At 49.4% G+C, this 18,394-nt stretch overlaps 1 protein-coding gene and 1 pseudogene across 1 annotated transcript; one reads left to right on the forward strand and one right to left on the reverse strand.

Annotated features, from left to right (window-relative positions):
* Nucleotides 1-1,933: 1,933 nt before the first annotated feature.
* On the forward strand, nucleotides 1,934-3,772 carry LOC128971315 (urotensin-2 receptor-like; annotated as a pseudogene).
* Nucleotides 3,773-6,559: 2,787 nt separating this feature from the next.
* LGALS1 (galectin 1) lies at nucleotides 6,560-9,905 on the reverse strand. Its single transcript, XM_054386885.1, has 4 exons — nucleotides 9,877-9,905; nucleotides 8,560-8,639; nucleotides 7,107-7,278; nucleotides 6,560-6,748 (listed from the first exon to the last, which is right to left on the reverse strand). The coding sequence occupies exons 1-4, from the start codon at nucleotides 9,883-9,885 to the stop codon at nucleotides 6,605-6,607; spliced, it is 405 nt and encodes a 134-aa protein (XP_054242860.1). The 5' UTR covers nucleotides 9,886-9,905; the 3' UTR covers nucleotides 6,560-6,604.
* Between the last annotated feature and the right edge of the window lie 8,489 nt (nucleotides 9,906-18,394).

Genomic DNA, 18,394 nt, shown 5'->3' on the forward strand with positions numbered 1-18,394 from the left:
TCATTTAGAGCTGTAGTTGAGAAAAGTCACTTAAAAGATGTAATCTAACATCTAAATGTGAGGCCTTTTTCCTCCTGCCATGTATGTACTCGAAAGATTCTTCAGACCACATTACATCAGATTGCAACAGAGAAGGTTAAGAGGTCTGTTGAAAAGTAATCTGTGTGGATAAACTCTGTGTGCATGTGCACACATGGCAAAAAGCACTGAGAGCTGCAACACTGCCCTAGGAAGATGCTGTGAGGGATGTTCAAGCCATTGAGGCTCAGCTGTCAGATCTGAGTCTCTAGTCAAACCAATGTAGAGAGGTTGGGTCTGGCAGAGGGCAGCCTGATGTATGTTTGATACAGGCTTTGGACTCACTGTTGTCTTTACTAGAGCCTAAAGGTTGATGTCTGAAGTTAGTGATACACAGATCTCTGCTCTCTCATTCTCTGTCTGTCAAAGGCCTGACACTTTAATTCTGCCCTGTACATTAAATATGTATAGATTGTATATATATAGTGCTGTGCAGTAGTAGGAAGTGTTCCTATCCTTCTAGTAGCACCCTAACCACCAAATCAACCCATGATTTGTACCTTAAAGCTCTCCTGGGAGAGCTGTTTCACATGCTGGAAAGACCAGTCAAGTTCTGCTGCTGAGTGTATAACCTGTTCTGTCTGCACTTTTACACAGGCAGCGTGAGAGTTAATTGGAATTAATGAGGCAACCACTATTTTAGTTAGATCCTGAAGAAATTAATTTTAAAATCCCATTGTGATTTATTTTTACTTCCTCAATGAGCTGAGCTGCTGGCTGCTAAAGCATGAGGTTGGTTCTTGCAAAAAAGGCACAGACAAGCAGAACAAGCAGCCATGGTTCTTCATGCATTTCCTGGAGCATGTGGACTGTGGATCTTCTCATTAGAGCCAAATGGGCAACAGCATAGTCCAAGGAGGACCTCTCTGTCCTGAGACCACCGTAACTTGTTAGGACTATTGACTTCCTGGCTGAGAAGCAGCATCACTCATTCTGCTGCCATGACAGAATGTAGCTTTTCACCAAAAAATATATTTTCATGCTCTCCCAGTTTGGAGCATAACTGTCCTAAAAACTGAAAGCTATTGCAAAGCTTGTGTTCCAAAGCTAAGGGCCTTTTGCTTCTGAGAGTGTGCAAATAGAGCAGTCTGTTAAAAATAAGCTCAAACCCCATCTAAATGACCTGGAAATTAATTTCTCTGGGAAGAAGAGTGTAGAGAGGGACCCAGACATGCCAAGAGTTGACACAGATAACCTAGATGGAAGCCTCCATTAATGCCATATGCCCACTCCTGTGGCAGAACCATGCTGAAGCTGTTGCACACACCACATTGGTCAGGAAGGTGCTTGTGAGGGCAGTGCTAGTAGGATGCTCCCTTCTGTTTGCTGCTGACTCACTGCTGGAAGAGATGAGTGGAGGCATTTAACTCAGCCACAACAAAGCTAATACACCAAGGATGCAAAAAAAAGTGTGTCTGGAATGGCCTGAAAACCCCTGTGAATGAAGAGTAGAGCATGTTTGGTAATGAGACATCTGTCTCTGCTCTGCAAATTCTGTTCTGCTGTGTCTGTATAGTGAGACAGAGGAGGCCTGGCTGTGGGTGAAGAAGAGCAGGGTGGCATAGTGCACAGAAGGCCACAGATGTCATTCAGCAATGTCCCACTAGAAGGCAATGGTGCCTGCCGAACAGTCTTCTGCTGCCTGCCTAACAGTCTTCTGCTGCCTGCTCTGAGATCTCCAACGGAAGGCAGCAGGTCCTGGAGTGAAGAAGGAAGGAGGAGGAAAGCTTAAAGGAGAATAGTGTTTGTGGAGAGGGAGGAAAGAGTGGATCTTATCCATCCCTTTGAGGCTTTAGGAGCTTGCTCCTGACTTGAGAGCAAGGGTGGAACCGGACCAGGTTATAGAAAAGGTAAGATGTCCTACCATCTGGTGGGCTTGCTCACAAATGGGGACCTACATCCATTGTCTACATCTCAAGGGGCCCAGATGGCCTTGAAAGGGAGTTGTGGAACAGGTCCTCTCAGCCCAGCTTGCTAAGGGCCAAGGAAAGCAGCAGCGTGCAGCTCACTGCCTATTGCACTTTCCTGGCCAGCCCTTGTTTCTCATCTACAGCAACAGTGTGATGCTTTCCTTCCCTGCTATGCTAGGGACTCTTGGCTGTCAGGTCTTCTTTCAAAGGAGAAAACTGTGAAAGGGGAAAGCGGAAAAAGAACAAGAAGGAAAAGGGAGCCAAAGGAAGGTAGAAGAAGGCTCTGGGGAAGAAGGAGCATGTCTGCAAGAAAGAGGAAGGCACCGACATGGCTCCTGAGATAGTGGCTAAGAGCCCAGTGTAAACTGGGGCTGTATTCACACCAGTGTGTGAAGCTCTGAGTCAGACACGTTCCTCTGTGCAGTGGCAAAGGCAGCTCTCCAGGGGCTGGTTCGAGGAGGCAGAGTCCACTTCACCAGAGCCTGTATGAGCTGAGAGGAGACATACCTGGGAGAAGGAGAAATCTGCTTGTCCACTGAATCTGCTGCTTTCCCTGGGCAACAAATGAGGAGCTGGTGAAGAGGAGAGACATTTCCTCCTTCCTGGCAGGGGATATTTTGCACCTATCAGTCTTGAAGGGGAGGAGGATGTCCTCTCCAGCCTTTTGGTGGTTAAAGAAAACTTCTGGATGGAACTTGTGATGGACACCATGAGCAAAATGGACTGGGCAGCTGGAGGTGAGGAGTAGCAGCCTAGTTCTCTGGCAAGGTGGCAGGCTGCTCAGCAGGCTCCTTGGGGTCTACCTGATCTGCCTTGCCCTGGCTGACCTCCTGTACCTCTCCACCATCCCCTTCATGGGCTGCACCTACTTTGCCCACGACTGGTACTTTGGAAACTTGGGCTGCAGTCTTTTGCTCAGCCTGGACCTCCTCACCATGCATGCCAGCATCTCCCTCCTGACCACCACGAGCCTGGAGAGATACTGGGCAGTGGCCAGGCTGCTGCGGGCCAGGCAGGCTGGCAACGCTTACCGCAGGCTGGTCAGTGCCATCCTGTGGCTGCTCTCTCTCCTGCTTATGGCCCCCGTGATGGCGATGACCCAGCTATGGGAGGAGGGCAGCCCCCTCAAGCACATCTGCCTTGGGCACCAGCAGCCTTCCGGCTCTACCTGACAGTGCTCTTCACAACCAGCATGCTGGCACCAGGCACGGTGCTGGGCATCGTCTACGCCTGCCTTGCCCGGGCATTACCAATCCTCTGCCTGCAGCCCAGGGCTGCCCGTGGCTGGCTGGGCCCCTGCCTGTGGGTGGCTTACTGGGCCTGCTTTCTCCCACTCTGGGCCTGGCAGCTGGTTAGGCTGTACTGGGGTGAGGGGCTGGGCATTGGCCCTACCACCCAGGCCTACCTCAGCTTCGGCGTCACCTGCCTGGCCTATGGCGACAGCTGCATCAAACCCTTCCTCTACAGCCTGCTCACTGGCAGCTGCCACCAGCGCCCTGGCTGCAGCAGGAGGGGAACAGCACAGCCCTCGGCACTCTCCAGGGAGGCCGTGGGAGGCCAGCGGGAGGTCACAACATCCCCCTGGCTCTTGGTGAGTTCTTGGGGTCTGTGGGAGAGAGTGAGGGATGAGCAGCTCCCCAGGTTTTGGCTTTGGCTGGGGTCGAGTTGAGAAATCAAAGTGCATCACCTTCCCTGTTGGTGTGCAGCATCTTCCATCGGTGTTCTTGCAGTGCTTTCCCCTACGTGCCTTCCCCTTGGCAGGGCTGCTCACCCTCCTCACCTGAGCAGAGCACACTTGTCTCAAGTACCCATACCCTGACTCCATCCCCAGGTCCTTCAGCCCTCGTATGCCAGCCTCCAGCTTGCGCAAGACCAGGGAGTGGGTGGAAGGGAGCAGTCAACCTCCATCTGTCTAAATTATACAGCTGAGGAACCCTCACCTCCTCACTAGCAACGGGCCAAGCCATAACAAAGTCAAGACAACAGTGAGTCACAGATTTCACAGGACCAGTGAGTCACACCAAGAAGCAGCTACATTAGCAGGAGACCTGGATAAGGTTCATCTTCTTGTGGTAAAGCTCACACTCAGCTTTCTTTTCCCACTCTCCACAAAAAAATCTTTGAAGAGCCTTTCTAAAAGAAAAAAAAGATTCTGGATTGCAGTTAAGGAACACTGTGAGACTGCCCTGAAGTACAGCTCGAGGAGGTCAGCACATTTGCTCAGCTTTCAAGATCAGCCCAGCAGAGGAAGTTGCAAGCAAAGAGGGAGCTCCACTACGTGTCCAGCACCACAGCTCAGGGAGGGCTCCTCACTGTGGCTGAGGAAATCCCTGACTCTCTGGCCTACAAAACATACCCCAGCCTGCCAGACTGAGTCAGTGCCATTGCATAGATTGGGCCAGGTCTCTCACCTTGAGAGCCTTGTGTGGCTCATTACTGTAAAGCTAAATTGTCTTCCCATGCCTAGAAAGGATCCATATCATGCTGCAGAAAGTGTCCCCAGCCTACACTATCCTCCAGCCATGCTTATGCAGAGTGGCAATGTTAGATGTTATGTCTGCTATGGCAGATATAACCCTAAAAAACAGGGTTTGATCATTCAGAGAAGACTAGCTTTGGGCAAAACAAGGCTTCGAGAGAGATCCAGCTGTAGAGCCTCAATTTACTTGTACACTTGCTCTGGTTCCAGCTGGGATAGAGTCAATTTTCCTTCTGAGTAGCTAGAATAGTGCCATGTTTTGGATTCAGTGTGGGAATTGTTATGAGAAGAATGTTGATAACATACTGATGGATTTAGTTGTTGCTAGGAAGTCAAGCACTGTTCAACTTCTCATGTATTGCTAGTGTGCAAGTGCACAAGAAGCTGAGGGGAAGCATGTCCAGGAGACCTGCCTTGAGCTATCCAAAGGGATATTCCATACCAGAGGACATCCTGCTCAGTATAAAAGCTGGAAAGAGTTGGCTGGGGGTAGGATTGCTGCTCAGGTATTAGTGAGCAATTGTATTGTGCATTACTTTTCTTGGGTTTTGTTTCTCTTTTCATGATATTCCTTTTTCTTACTATTATTAGCATATTTTGCTATTAGTTTAGTTATTAAACTGTTCTTATCTTGACCCATGAGTTCTGTTTTTCATTTCTGATTTTCCTCACCATCTCACTGGGAGTGGGGAGGAAGGGGCAAGTGGCTGTGTGGTGCTTGGTTGCTGGCTGGGGTTAAACCAGGACAGCATCCCAGGTGTTCCTCCTCCCAGCTCAAAAGCCCATCTTGAGCCCTTGTCTCCTGCTCATCTCTTCTTTCTCAGCCCTCCAATTTTTATCAGCCAAGCTTTCCTCTGCATAGGCACCTGAGATACAGGATCTGGCAGAGCTTCATGAATTATGGAGCAAGACTGGGAGGTGCTGCTGTCCTAAGGAGCAGGTTCCCATGCTTCAGCTGTTCTGCAACTGCTTTATGAGAGGAATAACCCAGCCAGGCCTGCAGGGAATCCTTCTAGAACAGATTGTTTGCTCTTTATATTGCTCATGGTCAAGCCTGCAAGCTGGGTTTGGGTTCTTCCATCCTAGGCCTGCCTGTAACTGCTGTGCTCTGTGGCAAGGGAAGTTTCCACCTTTCCTATGCCCACCAGCAGTAATCATTGCTGCTGAAGTAGCATTAGAGTGGCAGAGCACCTGAGGCACCTGCTGTCTGACACCTTTGGTAATGACCCACAGCCCAGGGAGAACTACACTGTAACATCAAACATGCTTCACCTTTTCCAGACTCCTCACAGGCCAACCTCAGGCTAATAGAAGTGAAGTGGTATCAAAAGCATTGCAGACACAGCCTTAGTATCCCACATCCCAGCTGGGGTATTGATTCCTCTCCCACCTCTGAATGGACCAGGTAAGGCACAGAGGGTCAGAATAAAACCAGATCTTTCCAGATGCCGCAAGAGCTGTGGCCCAGCAGCATTTGTTCTTCTGTGCTTATTGGAAGAAAGAATGTGGATGAGGAGCCCACTGCATGCTCCACCACACCCAGCAGGGCATCCTTTTCTACTGCTGTTCCCATGTAGCAGCAAGAAGCCTCAAGAAGACATAAGAGAACTGTCACAAGACCAACCTCTAGAAGGGGTGCCACCACAATTTAGGACTTCCCTCTCACTCCATGCCTCACTAGGCATACCTCACACAGCAGCTCATGGCTGAGAACAGCCAGGGATGCTTAGTGTAGGAATAGATAAACTTAACCCACCCCTTTTACTCAAGTAGTATAAAGAGGTCAGTCTGGACCTCAAGAAGGGCTCACCTTACCTCCATTTTACCCTTCCACTCTCCTTTTAGTCTTACATCTCCTATGCATTTTCTACTGAGGCTCTCCTTTGGCTTCCCCCCTTCCATTTTTCAGGCTTTTCTCCACCACCCTCCTCTCCATCCATGACATTAAGGGCCAAGGCTAGCACAATCCCACTCACATATGGTACTCAAAAGCTGGCTGCCTTCTTCCTCCCACCCCTACAGCAAGGTGACCAACCCCTGAGGACTTGCAGTATGAAACAGATGACAGAGACTGGGTAGACCAAAGCTTATTTATTGATGAGTTTCTGTATCTTTGATATGGAGGTGTCAGAGGCAGTTATTCCCAGCTGATGGACTGGAGTGTGAAGTCCCCTTGTGTTTCAAAGTAGTCAAAGATGGAGATCCCAAGCCGGTTGGGGAAGGTGAACTGGTGGCTTGGCATGTAGACTGTCAGATCACTTGGGCTGACACTGAAAGTAATCTGTAAGACACAGGAAGTTTGACAAGATACTCTCAAGCCTTTCCCCCTTGCAGCACTGCTGTGCCACTCTGCTTTGCAGAATGCACATGCTCAGCAGCATAATCTGCTCTTCAACCAGAGGAGCGTTATTCTGGTCTCCCAATAGATGCTTATTTCCTGCTCAGTTCAATAGTAACATCCCTTTGAGCTACTTGGAGCTTGTACATTTGGCCCCCACCCTCCATCACTGGATGGTGGCACTGGCCAGGCAAGGAGAAGCCAAACACCTCCTGTACAGACAATCCTGAGACAGTTGGGTGCCTTGTGCCAAACACCCTCCCTTCACCAAGGCATGTACCAAGCACATCCCAGGCCTCACCTCTGCTGTGCCTCCCTTCTGGAACGGGAAGGCAGTCTCCCTGTGCTCTGCACCCCACTCTTCCAGCTTCTTGGAGTTGCACACAATGGTGTTGACATCACCATGAGCATCAAAGCGGGGGTTGAAGTGAAGCCCGAGGTTGGTAGGATCCTTCCCCAGATTCATCACAAAACTGCAGGGAAAGACATCAATATTGTTTTAATCAATATATGGTAGCATGTTGTTCATGGTAATGAACATCACTGGATCCATTGCTTCAAGCCCAATTCAGGGTAACTCAACTGAGAAACTTTATTAAACTGTACAGATTGCCAAAAAAAAAAAAAGAAGTGCTGTGTCAGTAAGGGATACTCTCCTCTGCTGGGGTGACAGGTCCCACAGTGCAATCCCTGGGAGAGATACTGCTAAGTTTCCACAAACTTAAAAGAAAGGTTCAGGAGTCCTTATGCACCCAAGCCAGCTCCCAAGGAGTCAGCTGCTTTTCACAGGTTTCTTTCCAGTTCCAGACAGTTAGCTGGTGCTGCACCTTGCCTGACAGCCTCTGCCTTCTCCCCACCCTGCAGGCAGCTGAAACAATGACTGTGTCATTAGCTATCCCAAAGCATCTGCATGGCAGTGGGAGGAAGCAGCTTCCCAGCCCAGTGTCCACCTTGCCTCCAGGCCTCTTACCTGGATGAGAGCTGAGGAACTGTATTATTTGGCAAGAGAAAGCCCAGAAGGTTTCACTACCAAACTTTAAAGGCACTGAGAAGAACTACAACACTGCTCCTGCTGCTTCAGCAGCTACTCACCAAGAGTCCCACCAGCCACAGACCTGCTCCAGGGTTAGAGGCTGCAGCAGAGACTTCCCTGGGCACCTCAAGCTACCTTGATCCCTACAGGTGGGAGCACATTTCTACTTTTGCCTGCCCACTCGCTGCCTTTCCCCTTAGCACCTGGGAGGTATCTCCACTGAGTGAAAGCAAACATCAACAGCTTGAGACCCCCTGCTGCAGCATGCAGCCTTTCCAAATGCACCTTAGCTGCAGCTGTACCTCAAAGCATCCAAGATCTCACAGCTGCTTGGGCTGTAATCTTGTCCTGCCCAGTGAAGCAAGGCAATGGAATGGTGTCCCTGCTCCAGAGCCACCTTTGTGCAGGGAAGAGGACATGGCTATGGAGATGGTCTCAACCCAAATCTCAGTATAGACGTGGCTTCCATTTCCTTCACCCTGCACTAGAGAGGATGTGGTTACTGCCAGTGCACGCAGCTGGAGCTTCACATCTGCTTCAGCTTAGCCCCTTGGCAACAGCACCGTCTGCAGCATGCGTTAGGCAATGACTCACTGACAGGCACTGCTGCTGTTAACCCCTTCCAAAGCCACTGCACTCCCCCCCCAAAGGAGGGATTCCTTCTGTCCCCCACCAACAGAAGATTTCTGTGTTGGTGCCTGGGCAGCACAGCACAGCTTACCTCTTGGCACTCGGTGAAATTTTTCCCTTGACAGTGAGGCGCTGGCCAGGCTTGAGTCCCAGGTTGGTGCATACTGGTCCCTGGAGAACATGGAAGCAGAGACATTAGCACAGTACCTGCTGGCTCACTTGCTCCAACTTGGCAGCTCCCCTTACTGCCTTGCAAGGCAGCAGATTGCTTTGGATGGCAGAGGAGACAGGGAAGCTCCCTCCCTCTAGGCATTGCACCAGGCACATCCCAGACAAGTTACTCCAGTCACATGGAACGTGCACTCAATTTCCCAACCCTTCTCTGGCTGCTCCCATCAACACATCTGTGTTTCACAGCAGTGAAATGTAGGTACCTGCAAGCTCTCATCACACCCACCCTGTCCTAAACACACCCGTGTGCCTCGTGGGTCTCACATCACCCCACACAAGCTCAGTTGTGCAGGGATGGAGCCTCCACTCCCTTCCCCTGGCTTGCATTTGAACATCAAGCCCCAGGTCAGGGGACTCAGACACTTTGCTCCCCAGCTCCCAAGGGTTTAGGGTTTTATTGTAGGCTCAGTAGTTGCATGATACCAAGCTCTACTGTCACACTTTCCCCCACTTTCTCTAGAAGAGCTGAAATACCTTGACAAACCCACAGGTACTTGTGCACAGCTGAGTCAGGATCCCAAGAAAATTAAGATTTCCACCTCCCCCCCCCCCCCCCATTTAATAATCTTGTACTTGGCACACTTCCTGATAAATTTGCATTAGTCTGAGGGTGATTAATCAAAGAAGGGCAATCACTCTTCTGACACAAGCATCTCCCCAGAAGTCCTTGACACTCACAGAAGGACACTTCTCTATGGCTTATTTGCTTACATGAAAGAAAGAAATAATGGATTTAGTGACTCAGGAAAACTTGAGCCAGGAAGCAAGAAGCAAGGCTGCCCAGAAGAAATGCTCAGAGAGCAATAAATATTACTGAAACTGCTTCCCCACAGCAGAGCTCCAGCAGAACAGGTTACCCCAACTTGGGAGCCAACCCAGCAAGTCCCCCTTCCCCCCCAAACCTCCCCCAAAAGATCCTGCAGGAAATAAACTGCTTGTGCCAGAACAAGAAATAGCAACTACCCCTCTGTAATGGAGGCAGCAGGGAGCCTTCCTCCCTAGCAGCAGGCTCTGAACTCTAGCAGATGCCCTAACACAAGAGCTGATGAACAGGTGAAAGGGAACAGTGCAAGGACCCTCACACCAAGCCAACTCATTCCCCACAGCCCCACTCTGTGAAGCACCATCTCCAGCCAAGCTGCTGTGCAGCAGCTATCCCATTGCCTTCTCTACTCACACAAGACATGGTGCTGCTCTGCAGGCAAATGGTCCTTTCAACCGAGGTGCAACAGTCCTAGGCAAGTAGCTGAAGGGGCCCCACCCTTGCCTTTAAATAGTTGGAGAGCTGAGTTGTCCCAGCCCTTCACCATCCCACCCACCAATCAGCCCGGGGAAAGGGTGGGAGGGGTTGGGTTTGAGTGCAGGGAGGACCTTCCAAGCAGAGCTGCTGCCTCTTACCCTCATCCAGGCTCCTTTCCAGGATGCTAAATCCAACCCTTCTAAGCAGGCTGCCAGCTGCTCCAGGAGGAGATCCAGCTGCATGTGGCCATGAAGCCAATGGAAAAATACTTTTACAATGAGTGTTTGAGTGGCCAAGACTTTTATCCCACACGGAAAATGGTTAGCTCGATTGAGACTCGGCAGGAAGGGTCTGTGAGGAGGGCTGGGCTCCTCAGCTCTGCCTGAGCACGAGCAGAAGAAATGTCACTGAGTGCACACAGGACTTTGAAACACGTTGTGGTCTAGGCAAGACCCCAGGAGCAGAGGACTGTAGTTACCCAGCTGCACTATCAAGCCTTGCACTCCCCAGGACCTGCCCACCTGCTGACCCAGCCCTTACCACCTGCTCTTGCAGCTACAGGAATCTAAGGAGGGAAAATAGCCTTTATTCTGCAGAACCCCCCTTAGACACCCTCCAAACTGTGCAGTTCTTCTTGCTCATAGGGCACAGCAAGGCATTTGGTGGGGTGGGCAGGAACCATTCAGGAAAGAGCCAGTTCTTGGCTCTTGCACCTGCCCTGCACACACCTGGGGTGCTGAGGAACAAGGGGATGGGAACAAAACGATTTCTCACAATCAGCCATGGGATCTATAGGTCTTTTATCTGCCTCCATGTTCCCTTTGCAGCTAATATGATTCATTCTGAGTGAAAGGATTCCTTTGGAAAAAGTTACCCAATTACCACATGGCTCAACTGTAATTACACTGAAAGAGGAGGGGAAAAAAAAATCAGGCAGTGGGCCAAGCCTGTGGCTTAAAGCTCTCCTTGTCTTGCAATTTTGTCTCCAAATCACAAGATGCTTTGTGATTTCCTGAAGAGGCCCAGAACTGAAACTGAAATGCTTTCTTCTCTTTCTACCAGGCCAATCAGTTCTCCATCTCTCTTATCCCCCATCAAGCACAACCCCAGAGGCTGTCAGTCCTGGGTGTTTCCAGTTGGTGTCATCAGTGCCAGCAGAGATGGCAGAGAAAGTCTCCTGCCTGCTGGAGCTGGGAAGGTGTTGTGGTGTTGTCCCAGCTGGCAACTGAACATCGTGTAGCCACTCAGTCCTCCCCACCAGAGGGATGGGAAGGAGAATTGGAAAAAAAAAAAAAAAAGGTAAAACTTGTGGCTTGAGATAAGAACAGTTTAATAAATAAAATAAAATAAAATAAAATAAAATAAAATAAAATAAAATAAAAGCAATAACTAAAACTATAATAATAATAGTAATGAATGAGAATATAACAAAAAGTGAGGGAAATAAAACCTCAGAAAGGACAAGTGATGCCCCATGCAATTGCTCACCACCCACTGAGAGATACCTGAGCAGTGATCCACCCCCACTGACCAACTCCCCCCAGTTATAGGCTGAGCATGACGTCCCATGGCATGGAATATCCCTTTGGCTATTGAAGCAGCTGTCCTGGCTGTGCTTCCTCCCTGTTGTGCACTTGTACACTACTTAAGTGGAAAAGTGCTTGACCTCTTAGCAACAATTAAGATCATGAGTGTATTCTCAGCATTCTTCTCATACCAGTTCCCATGTTGGATCCAAAACATGACACTGTTCTAGCTACTCAGAAGGAAAATAGCTCTGTCTCAGTCGAAACCAGGACAGAAGGGCATGGAAAGGCTCCAGCCTTTGGCCAAGTTGTTGATCACCACACAACACAACAGTGCTGAAGTAAAGGCCAAGGTGGGCTTCTCTACTCTGACATGTCCACTCTCTCTTCTACCCTTTGGAAATCTGCCTCAGGGTTCAGACCTTGAGCCTGGTTTGTTCTACAGGGTGCAAAACAAGGAGCAGTGCTCCCTACCAGCAGGAGGACATGGTGTAGTGGGGGGGTGGTAGGACATGGGGTGGGTGAAATCGCTGGACTTGATGACCTTAGAAGTCATTTCCAGCCTGGGTGATTGTTACAGGTTGAGGACTATATCCTGATCATAGAGATGGTTAGGATTCTGTGAGGAAAAGTAAATGAAGCCAACTTCCCTCTGCTTGGGATGTGTGCAATTAAATCAATTCCTTTCAAATCCAAGGTTTTGTATGATCAAACTCCTGCAAAAGATCCCAGACATCTGTCCAAGAAGATGAGCTTCTGCTGGAGCCAAGGTCTAGCAGGTTGCAGGGGCCACACTGCAAAAAAATGTTGGATGGGGAAGAGGAATGTGCAGATATTTGCTCACTTAGAGCTGTAGATGGGGGAGGCCATTTAAAAGGTCAGGGTAGGTTCTGTGTTTCCTGCAGTGTCTCTGGCAGCTGGGCAGTACAGCACAGCCTTAGCAGCCACCAGCTCCTTGAGTCACATCTGTCTAGGGACCTTCCTCCAAATGCTGCTGGGAAGATTAGAGGCCAGCTCATGGAGAAGAGGTGAGGACACAACATCCTAGAGGAGACAATGGAAGGGCTTTTCACATCAAATTCAGCCTTCAGATTTGAGTCTACCTCAGGCAGCCAGCGTTTGTATGGTGGCATTCCAGGCATCTCTGCTGGCTTTCAAGGAGCCTTGAATTAAATGGCATTAGCACAATAGGATAATAACACAGGCAAGGAAACTGTGAGGTGTCCCATTGCCTGTAAGCCATGGGCTACCTCCACTGGTCCAATGCCATGTCTCTATTCCTGCCTCTATGTTGGAGCCACCATGGGGAGGTGACAAAATCAAAAGCTCCAGGATGAGCATCCTTAGGAAGTATGTCTGTATTCAAGGAAGGGAAGGTCCCTGCTCACCCTGATGGCACACCAGAGATGGTGTCCCCAGCTGCACTGACACCTGCTCCACCACACTGAAGATGCAGATGTCCTTGTCTGCTATTTTCAGGAACAATGCGGAATAGGAAGAGCCACTGTGGGTTGTGAAGGGCAGAGCTAGGCTGACCAGACCTGGCAGTCCTCACCTCCTCTCTCCTCATTTCTTATCAGGATGTGGTGGGTCAGTCAGCTAGGGGATGTGTCAGCAGGCCATCAGCCCATCCAGTCTGCAAAGAATGAAGATGATCAGAGGGCTGGAGCACCTCTCCTGTGAGGACAGACTGCAAGAGTTGGGGCTGTTCAGTCTGGAGAAGAAAGGCTCTGAGGTGACCTTATTGTGGCCTTCCAGTATCTTAAGGAAAGATAGCTGGGGAGGGACTTTTTAGGATATCAGGTAGTGAACAGGACTAGGGGGAATGCAACAAAGCTGGAAGTGGGGAGATTCAGACTGGACATGAGGAAGAAGTTCTTCACCATGAGAGTGGTGAGAGCCTGGAATGGGTTGCCCAGGGAGGTGGTTGAGGTCCCATCCCTGGAGGTGTTTAAGGCCAGGCTGGATGAGGCTCTGGCCAGCCTGATCTAGTGTGAGGTGTCCCTGCCCATGGCAGGGAGGTTGGAACTAGATGATCCTTGTGGTCCCTTCCAACCCTGACTGATTCTATGATTCTATGATTCTAAGATGAGGAAGATGAGAACAAATCACAGCAGACTTTGGAAGCATGGGTTTGTATTGCTGTGTGGGAACGCAGCAGTGGGGTATGTTCCTTTTTCTTCGCCTTTCCAGCCAGGCTGCTCCTCATCAGGAGAGTTCTGCTGCCTGTTATTGCAAATCCTTATTTTGTATTAGAGGGAAAGTCACTGATCGACATCGTTCCTTGGAAAGCAAAAGACCTTCGCCAAAGGGAGTGACTGAACTTGATGCCATTGCTGCAAAGAGCACCCTTGGCTATGCCAAACTTCTGGCCAGAGGGAGCTGCAAGGTGGAGAAGGGAGCAAAGTCTGTGGGGTATTACTTCAGCAGTGTCTCATCTCTGGTTTTGAGTGTGAGGCAGGTGCTGTTTGCATCTGCATCTGCTTTCTCTCCAGACTGGGACTGTGTGCTCTGGACAGGATGGGACCAGAAGAGAGTGTAGAACAGCCAGATGCCGTGACAGAAGCAGACCAAATTCACAGGCAGCACATGTGTGCAAGGCCAGAAATCACAGTAAAGACCCCACCAAGCATGTCCTATGCTAGGGGTGATCCCTGACTGGGCCACTTAGGTCCTGACTGGGCACCTCTGCTGTGGCCCACACAACTCACTGTTCTCTCACTAGACTTTGCTGGTACAATGTCCCCATATGCTCACTCCTCCTTGGAAACTGCACATTGCCCTTGTATGGTGAGCAATCCCAGACAGTCCTCAGAGGACAGCTGCTGCATTTGGGGCCTGAGCTCATCCCCCAGTGCTGGCTGTGATCCATCATTCCAATAGAAGGGTCTGGACATTCCCATCTGCAGCTAGGGATGCCCATGATCCTAGTTGTAGCTCTTTCCCTAGGGTCTCAGCCTTCTCTCTGCACTCTTCTTCACAGCCAAAGAGCCTGTGATGACCTCTCCATGCTGAGATGCCACAGTTTCTTGAGCTTTCACCTTTCCTCAGGGACATCCTCATTACTCCCAACCTCCAAGATGTAATTCAGCTTAGGCTGAAGAGGGAAACATGATTGCTAAGGGTGAGTTTCATCATTGTGAATAGCTTTGAATTAGGGCCTGCCTTCTGGTCTAGCTGGTAGGCACTGGTGTGCCTCAGCACACTTGGACTGGTCCTGTGCACTGAGAGCTGAAGTCCAGTGACTGCAAGTTGTGGGGTTGAGTTGAATTACTGGGCTGAGCTGTTGGTTGCCTCTAACCAAGGTGATTAAGCAGCTTCTACAGAAATAGCCCAGTCAGACAAGTGTCTGAAGCAAAAGAGGGAAAATCTGCCCCCAGATACGCTTGCAAAGGATGCAGTCATGACCTTGAAGGACTGGGAAAGGGCCTGGCTTCAACCCATGGACTACGTGATCAAAGTCCACCTGTACAGGTTGCTTTCCAGCTGGCAAAGGCCTGTCCCAGATGCAATCATCCCTTCAGTGATCTGCAGCATCTTTCCACTGGGAGAGCATCTTTGTACCTGTTCAGCCACTTTGTGTTATGTGGGCTGTGGTATTTCAAACTCAGGATTAGGCTGCACTAAAGTCAGATTTATTATCTCGTGGACACGGAGCCTCACATCAGGAATGAGCCACTGCAGGATCTCCCAAGCTTTGCCTGCTGAAACATTTCCAACCACATCCAATTTCCTGGATTAGGAGCCGTCTGTGAGGCTCCAGCTCCTGCTGACTCCAGGATCTCTGCTTTCATTAAATCAGTATGGAAATACCTTCCCCAGCGTGAAGATAACCCTGCAAATGTTATCAAAGGGCACCTGGACAAGGTGATCTATCCGGGCGACCCTGAAATTACAGCTTGGGGAAGCAGGAATGACTCCTGCTCATGTTAATGACACTGGGAGGTTTTAGACACACCTGGAAGTGTATCCATGCTCCCCACCTCCTTCCCGTGCACCTCTGGCTTCTTCACCTTGGGCTCCATCTTTCCTCTGGGGTATAAACCCTCTCTGGACAAGCAAGGAAGGGAGTGTGCCTGGTCTGCCAGGGTGGCATCCTGTGGCTGCAGGATGGGCACAGCACTTTGGCTGGGAGGGCAGGGAGACAGAGAGCTGAGTCCTGGGTCACAGGTGTGGACAGCACAGTTCAGCCTGTGCCAGCCTGTGGAGAAGGTTGGTCCAAGTCTTCTGAGCAGCGATGTAGCCTGTGAGAACAGCAAGAAAATCCATGTTAGCTCCTCTGCCTGGGTCATAGGCAGGAGGACTCCTTGCCTGACAGTGCTAGAAATATTGCCAGCACAGCCAAAAAGCTCCAAGCCTTTGATGAACTTGGACAAGAACAATCCTGACTGTGAGGCTGGGGCAGTGGTTAGCAGACCTCTAATCCCAGCCAGGCGTTGTCTAGTCAGGAAGGCTTCAGGCCATTTGCACTTCAGTCCAAGGCAACTTGGCCCAGGGCAGCACAGCAAAGGCAAATCAAGGAGGGGCAGCCTGATGCTTTAGGAAAGCCTGTTCTTGGTTTTGACACAGAGAAGCTGCTTGCAATAACACAGCCTGGTCTGGGTGGTTCCTGCATGTAGAGGATTTCCAAGAGCTGCAAATGCAGGTGAAGAGAAGACTTGCAGCCAGTCAGGCAGTCACTGCTGAGCCAGAGGGGGACAGCAGACTGGTGAGAGCTGGAAGGTGAATGGAGTAAGGCTTGAGTTCTCCTGTAGGCAAAATAAAATTAGAGACCTCATGCAACTCTACCATGCAGTTTGGAACTAATAATATTCTTCTCCTTTAAAGTTAAGTGGGAAATCAACTTCTGACCAGTGGCGTGAAATTCCAATTTTCTTTAAAGTAACCAAGATGAAGAAATAGAAAGAAAGGAAAAGGCAGAAGTGAAAATGAGTTGGGGTGCAGGATGCGTTGTTCAGGCTGTGCAGGCACTGCAGGCAAGGCTTCACACCTAACCTTTAAGAAATTACTTTGTTACGAAAGCAGAGCTACAAGCTGGGTAAATGCTGACTGTAGATGGGAAAACATTGCTGCTGCTTGGCTGGATGTCAGCTCATGACTTCCAGAGGGCCTGTGCCACCACTGCAGCAGAGAAAGGGAATATTGTGTTGCAATAGCACACTGAGCAATATTCTTGAGCTGCTGGTCAGTGCTGGGAGATGAGGGGCAAGGAAGCACAGCCCCATGCAGGGGGGGTCATATGTTTGGGCACTGGTGTGCTGGCGAGGAGAGCTGCAGGCTATTGCCTGATTGTGGCCATCAGCTCTGCACTGCTGTAATACCCAAATTGGTGTCCCTGTGCTGCCTTATGAACCTGTCATTTCTTGAGTCTATTCCAATCCTACAACTCCTGTCAGTGACAGGAAAGACCTAGCCAAGAATTGCAAGCTCCATTTAGTCTCTCTCCACAAAATAGACCAAATGGAAAAAGAAATTGGGTGCTAGGAGGTTCCCTTCATGGGTTAGCCCCCAATGCTTTTCTTTGTCTCTGTGCGGCTTGTAAAGCAACTTTTTTCCACATGCTTAGAGATGGCTGTAACTGGTGACAGGAAAGAGCTAGCCCAGAATTGCAAGCTCCATTTAGACTCTCTCCTCAAAAGAGATGAAATTGGAAAAGAAATTTGGTGCTAGGAGGTTCCCTTCATGTGATAGCCCCCAATGCTTTTCTTTGTCTCTGTGCGGCTTGTAAAGCACCTTTTTTTCCACATGCTTAGAGATGGCTGTAACTGGTGACAGGAAAGAGCTAGCACAGAATTGCAAACTCCATTTAGTCTCTCTCCTCAAAAGAGATCAAATGGAAAAAGAAATTTGGTGCTAGGAGGTTCCCTTCATGTGTTAGGCCCCAATGTTTTTGTTTGTCTCTGTGCGGCTTGTAAAGCAACTTTTTTCCACATGCTTAGAGATGGCTGTAACTGGTGACAGGAAAGAGGTAGCCCAGAATTGCAAGCTCCATTTAGTCTCTCTTCTCAAAAGAGACCAAATGTGTTGCCTTTCTCACTGCAACGGTGACCAGGTTCAGGCACAGCACGACGACCAATCCCAGGTCGCTTGGTCATTAGCCCACTGACACCAATGTGGTGGATGGCAAATGGCGTTTATTGGTATGCAGCACCGCGTTATATAGCTTAGGTTTACAACGTAGCTTCCGTCTGCTTACATCAAAGGTTAGTGCTATTGGCTATCTGGAGAGGTGGAGAGGTGTCTTATCTTTCTGTACAGCGCATCTTTCCATACAGCGCGACATCTTCCGACCACCAGGCCCTAACTACCCACACCAGGCCCTGCTGCCCACATTTCCCCCCTCTCCATACCTAACTAAATGGGTTAAAATATAAAAATGCTAAAAATATACGTGTAACAGTCTTAAAAATATATGTACCATATTGTTATATAAAACGTACCAAATACATAAGCAGATCAGCTAAAATATCCTACTCTTAATCTATGTTCTATAACAATCTTAAAAAATGTATATATCACAAACGAATACAAAAGCATAGGCACTTTAGGCAAAAAGAACAGGGTACTGCTAAGGATAGCTAGGGAAAATTTAAAGCAAGAACATTCTTAAAGCAGTTGTTGATGTTCCACAAACATGATGTTGACCTTCTCTAGGCGGCTCTTGACAAAGGACACAAGCCTATTCAGTATGAAGGGTCCAAAAATCAGTGTCATTATAATCAGCCCTGCCAAGGTAGATACCAGGGTGGTTAGCCATGGTGAATGGTTAAACCATGATTCAAACCACCCTTGTTGGGCTTCCCTGTCTTTCTTTCTTTGGGCCAATCTCTCTCTCAATTCAGTCATCGAATCTCTGGCTACTCCTGTGTGATCAGCATAAAAGCAACATTCCTCCTTTAAGGCAGTACAAAGGCCTCCTTGCTTCATGA

Source organism: Indicator indicator, chromosome 14 (assembly GCF_027791375.1).
Source record: "Indicator indicator isolate 239-I01 chromosome 14, UM_Iind_1.1, whole genome shotgun sequence".
Taxonomy (NCBI): domain Eukaryota; kingdom Metazoa; phylum Chordata; class Aves; order Piciformes; family Indicatoridae; genus Indicator; species Indicator indicator.

Excerpts from the sequence above, each read along its gene's own strand:
- LGALS1 (XM_054386885.1), bottom strand. Across the intron at positions 7,279-8,559 it reads ATTTCACCGAGTGCCAAGAG|TTTTGTGATGAATCTGGGGA; the intron begins GTAAGCTGTGCT and ends CTTTCCCTGCAG. Across the intron at positions 6,749-7,106 it reads AGAAGGGAGGCACAGCAGAG|ATTACTTTCAGTGTCAGCCC; the intron begins GTGAGGCCTGGG and ends TGTGTCTTACAG.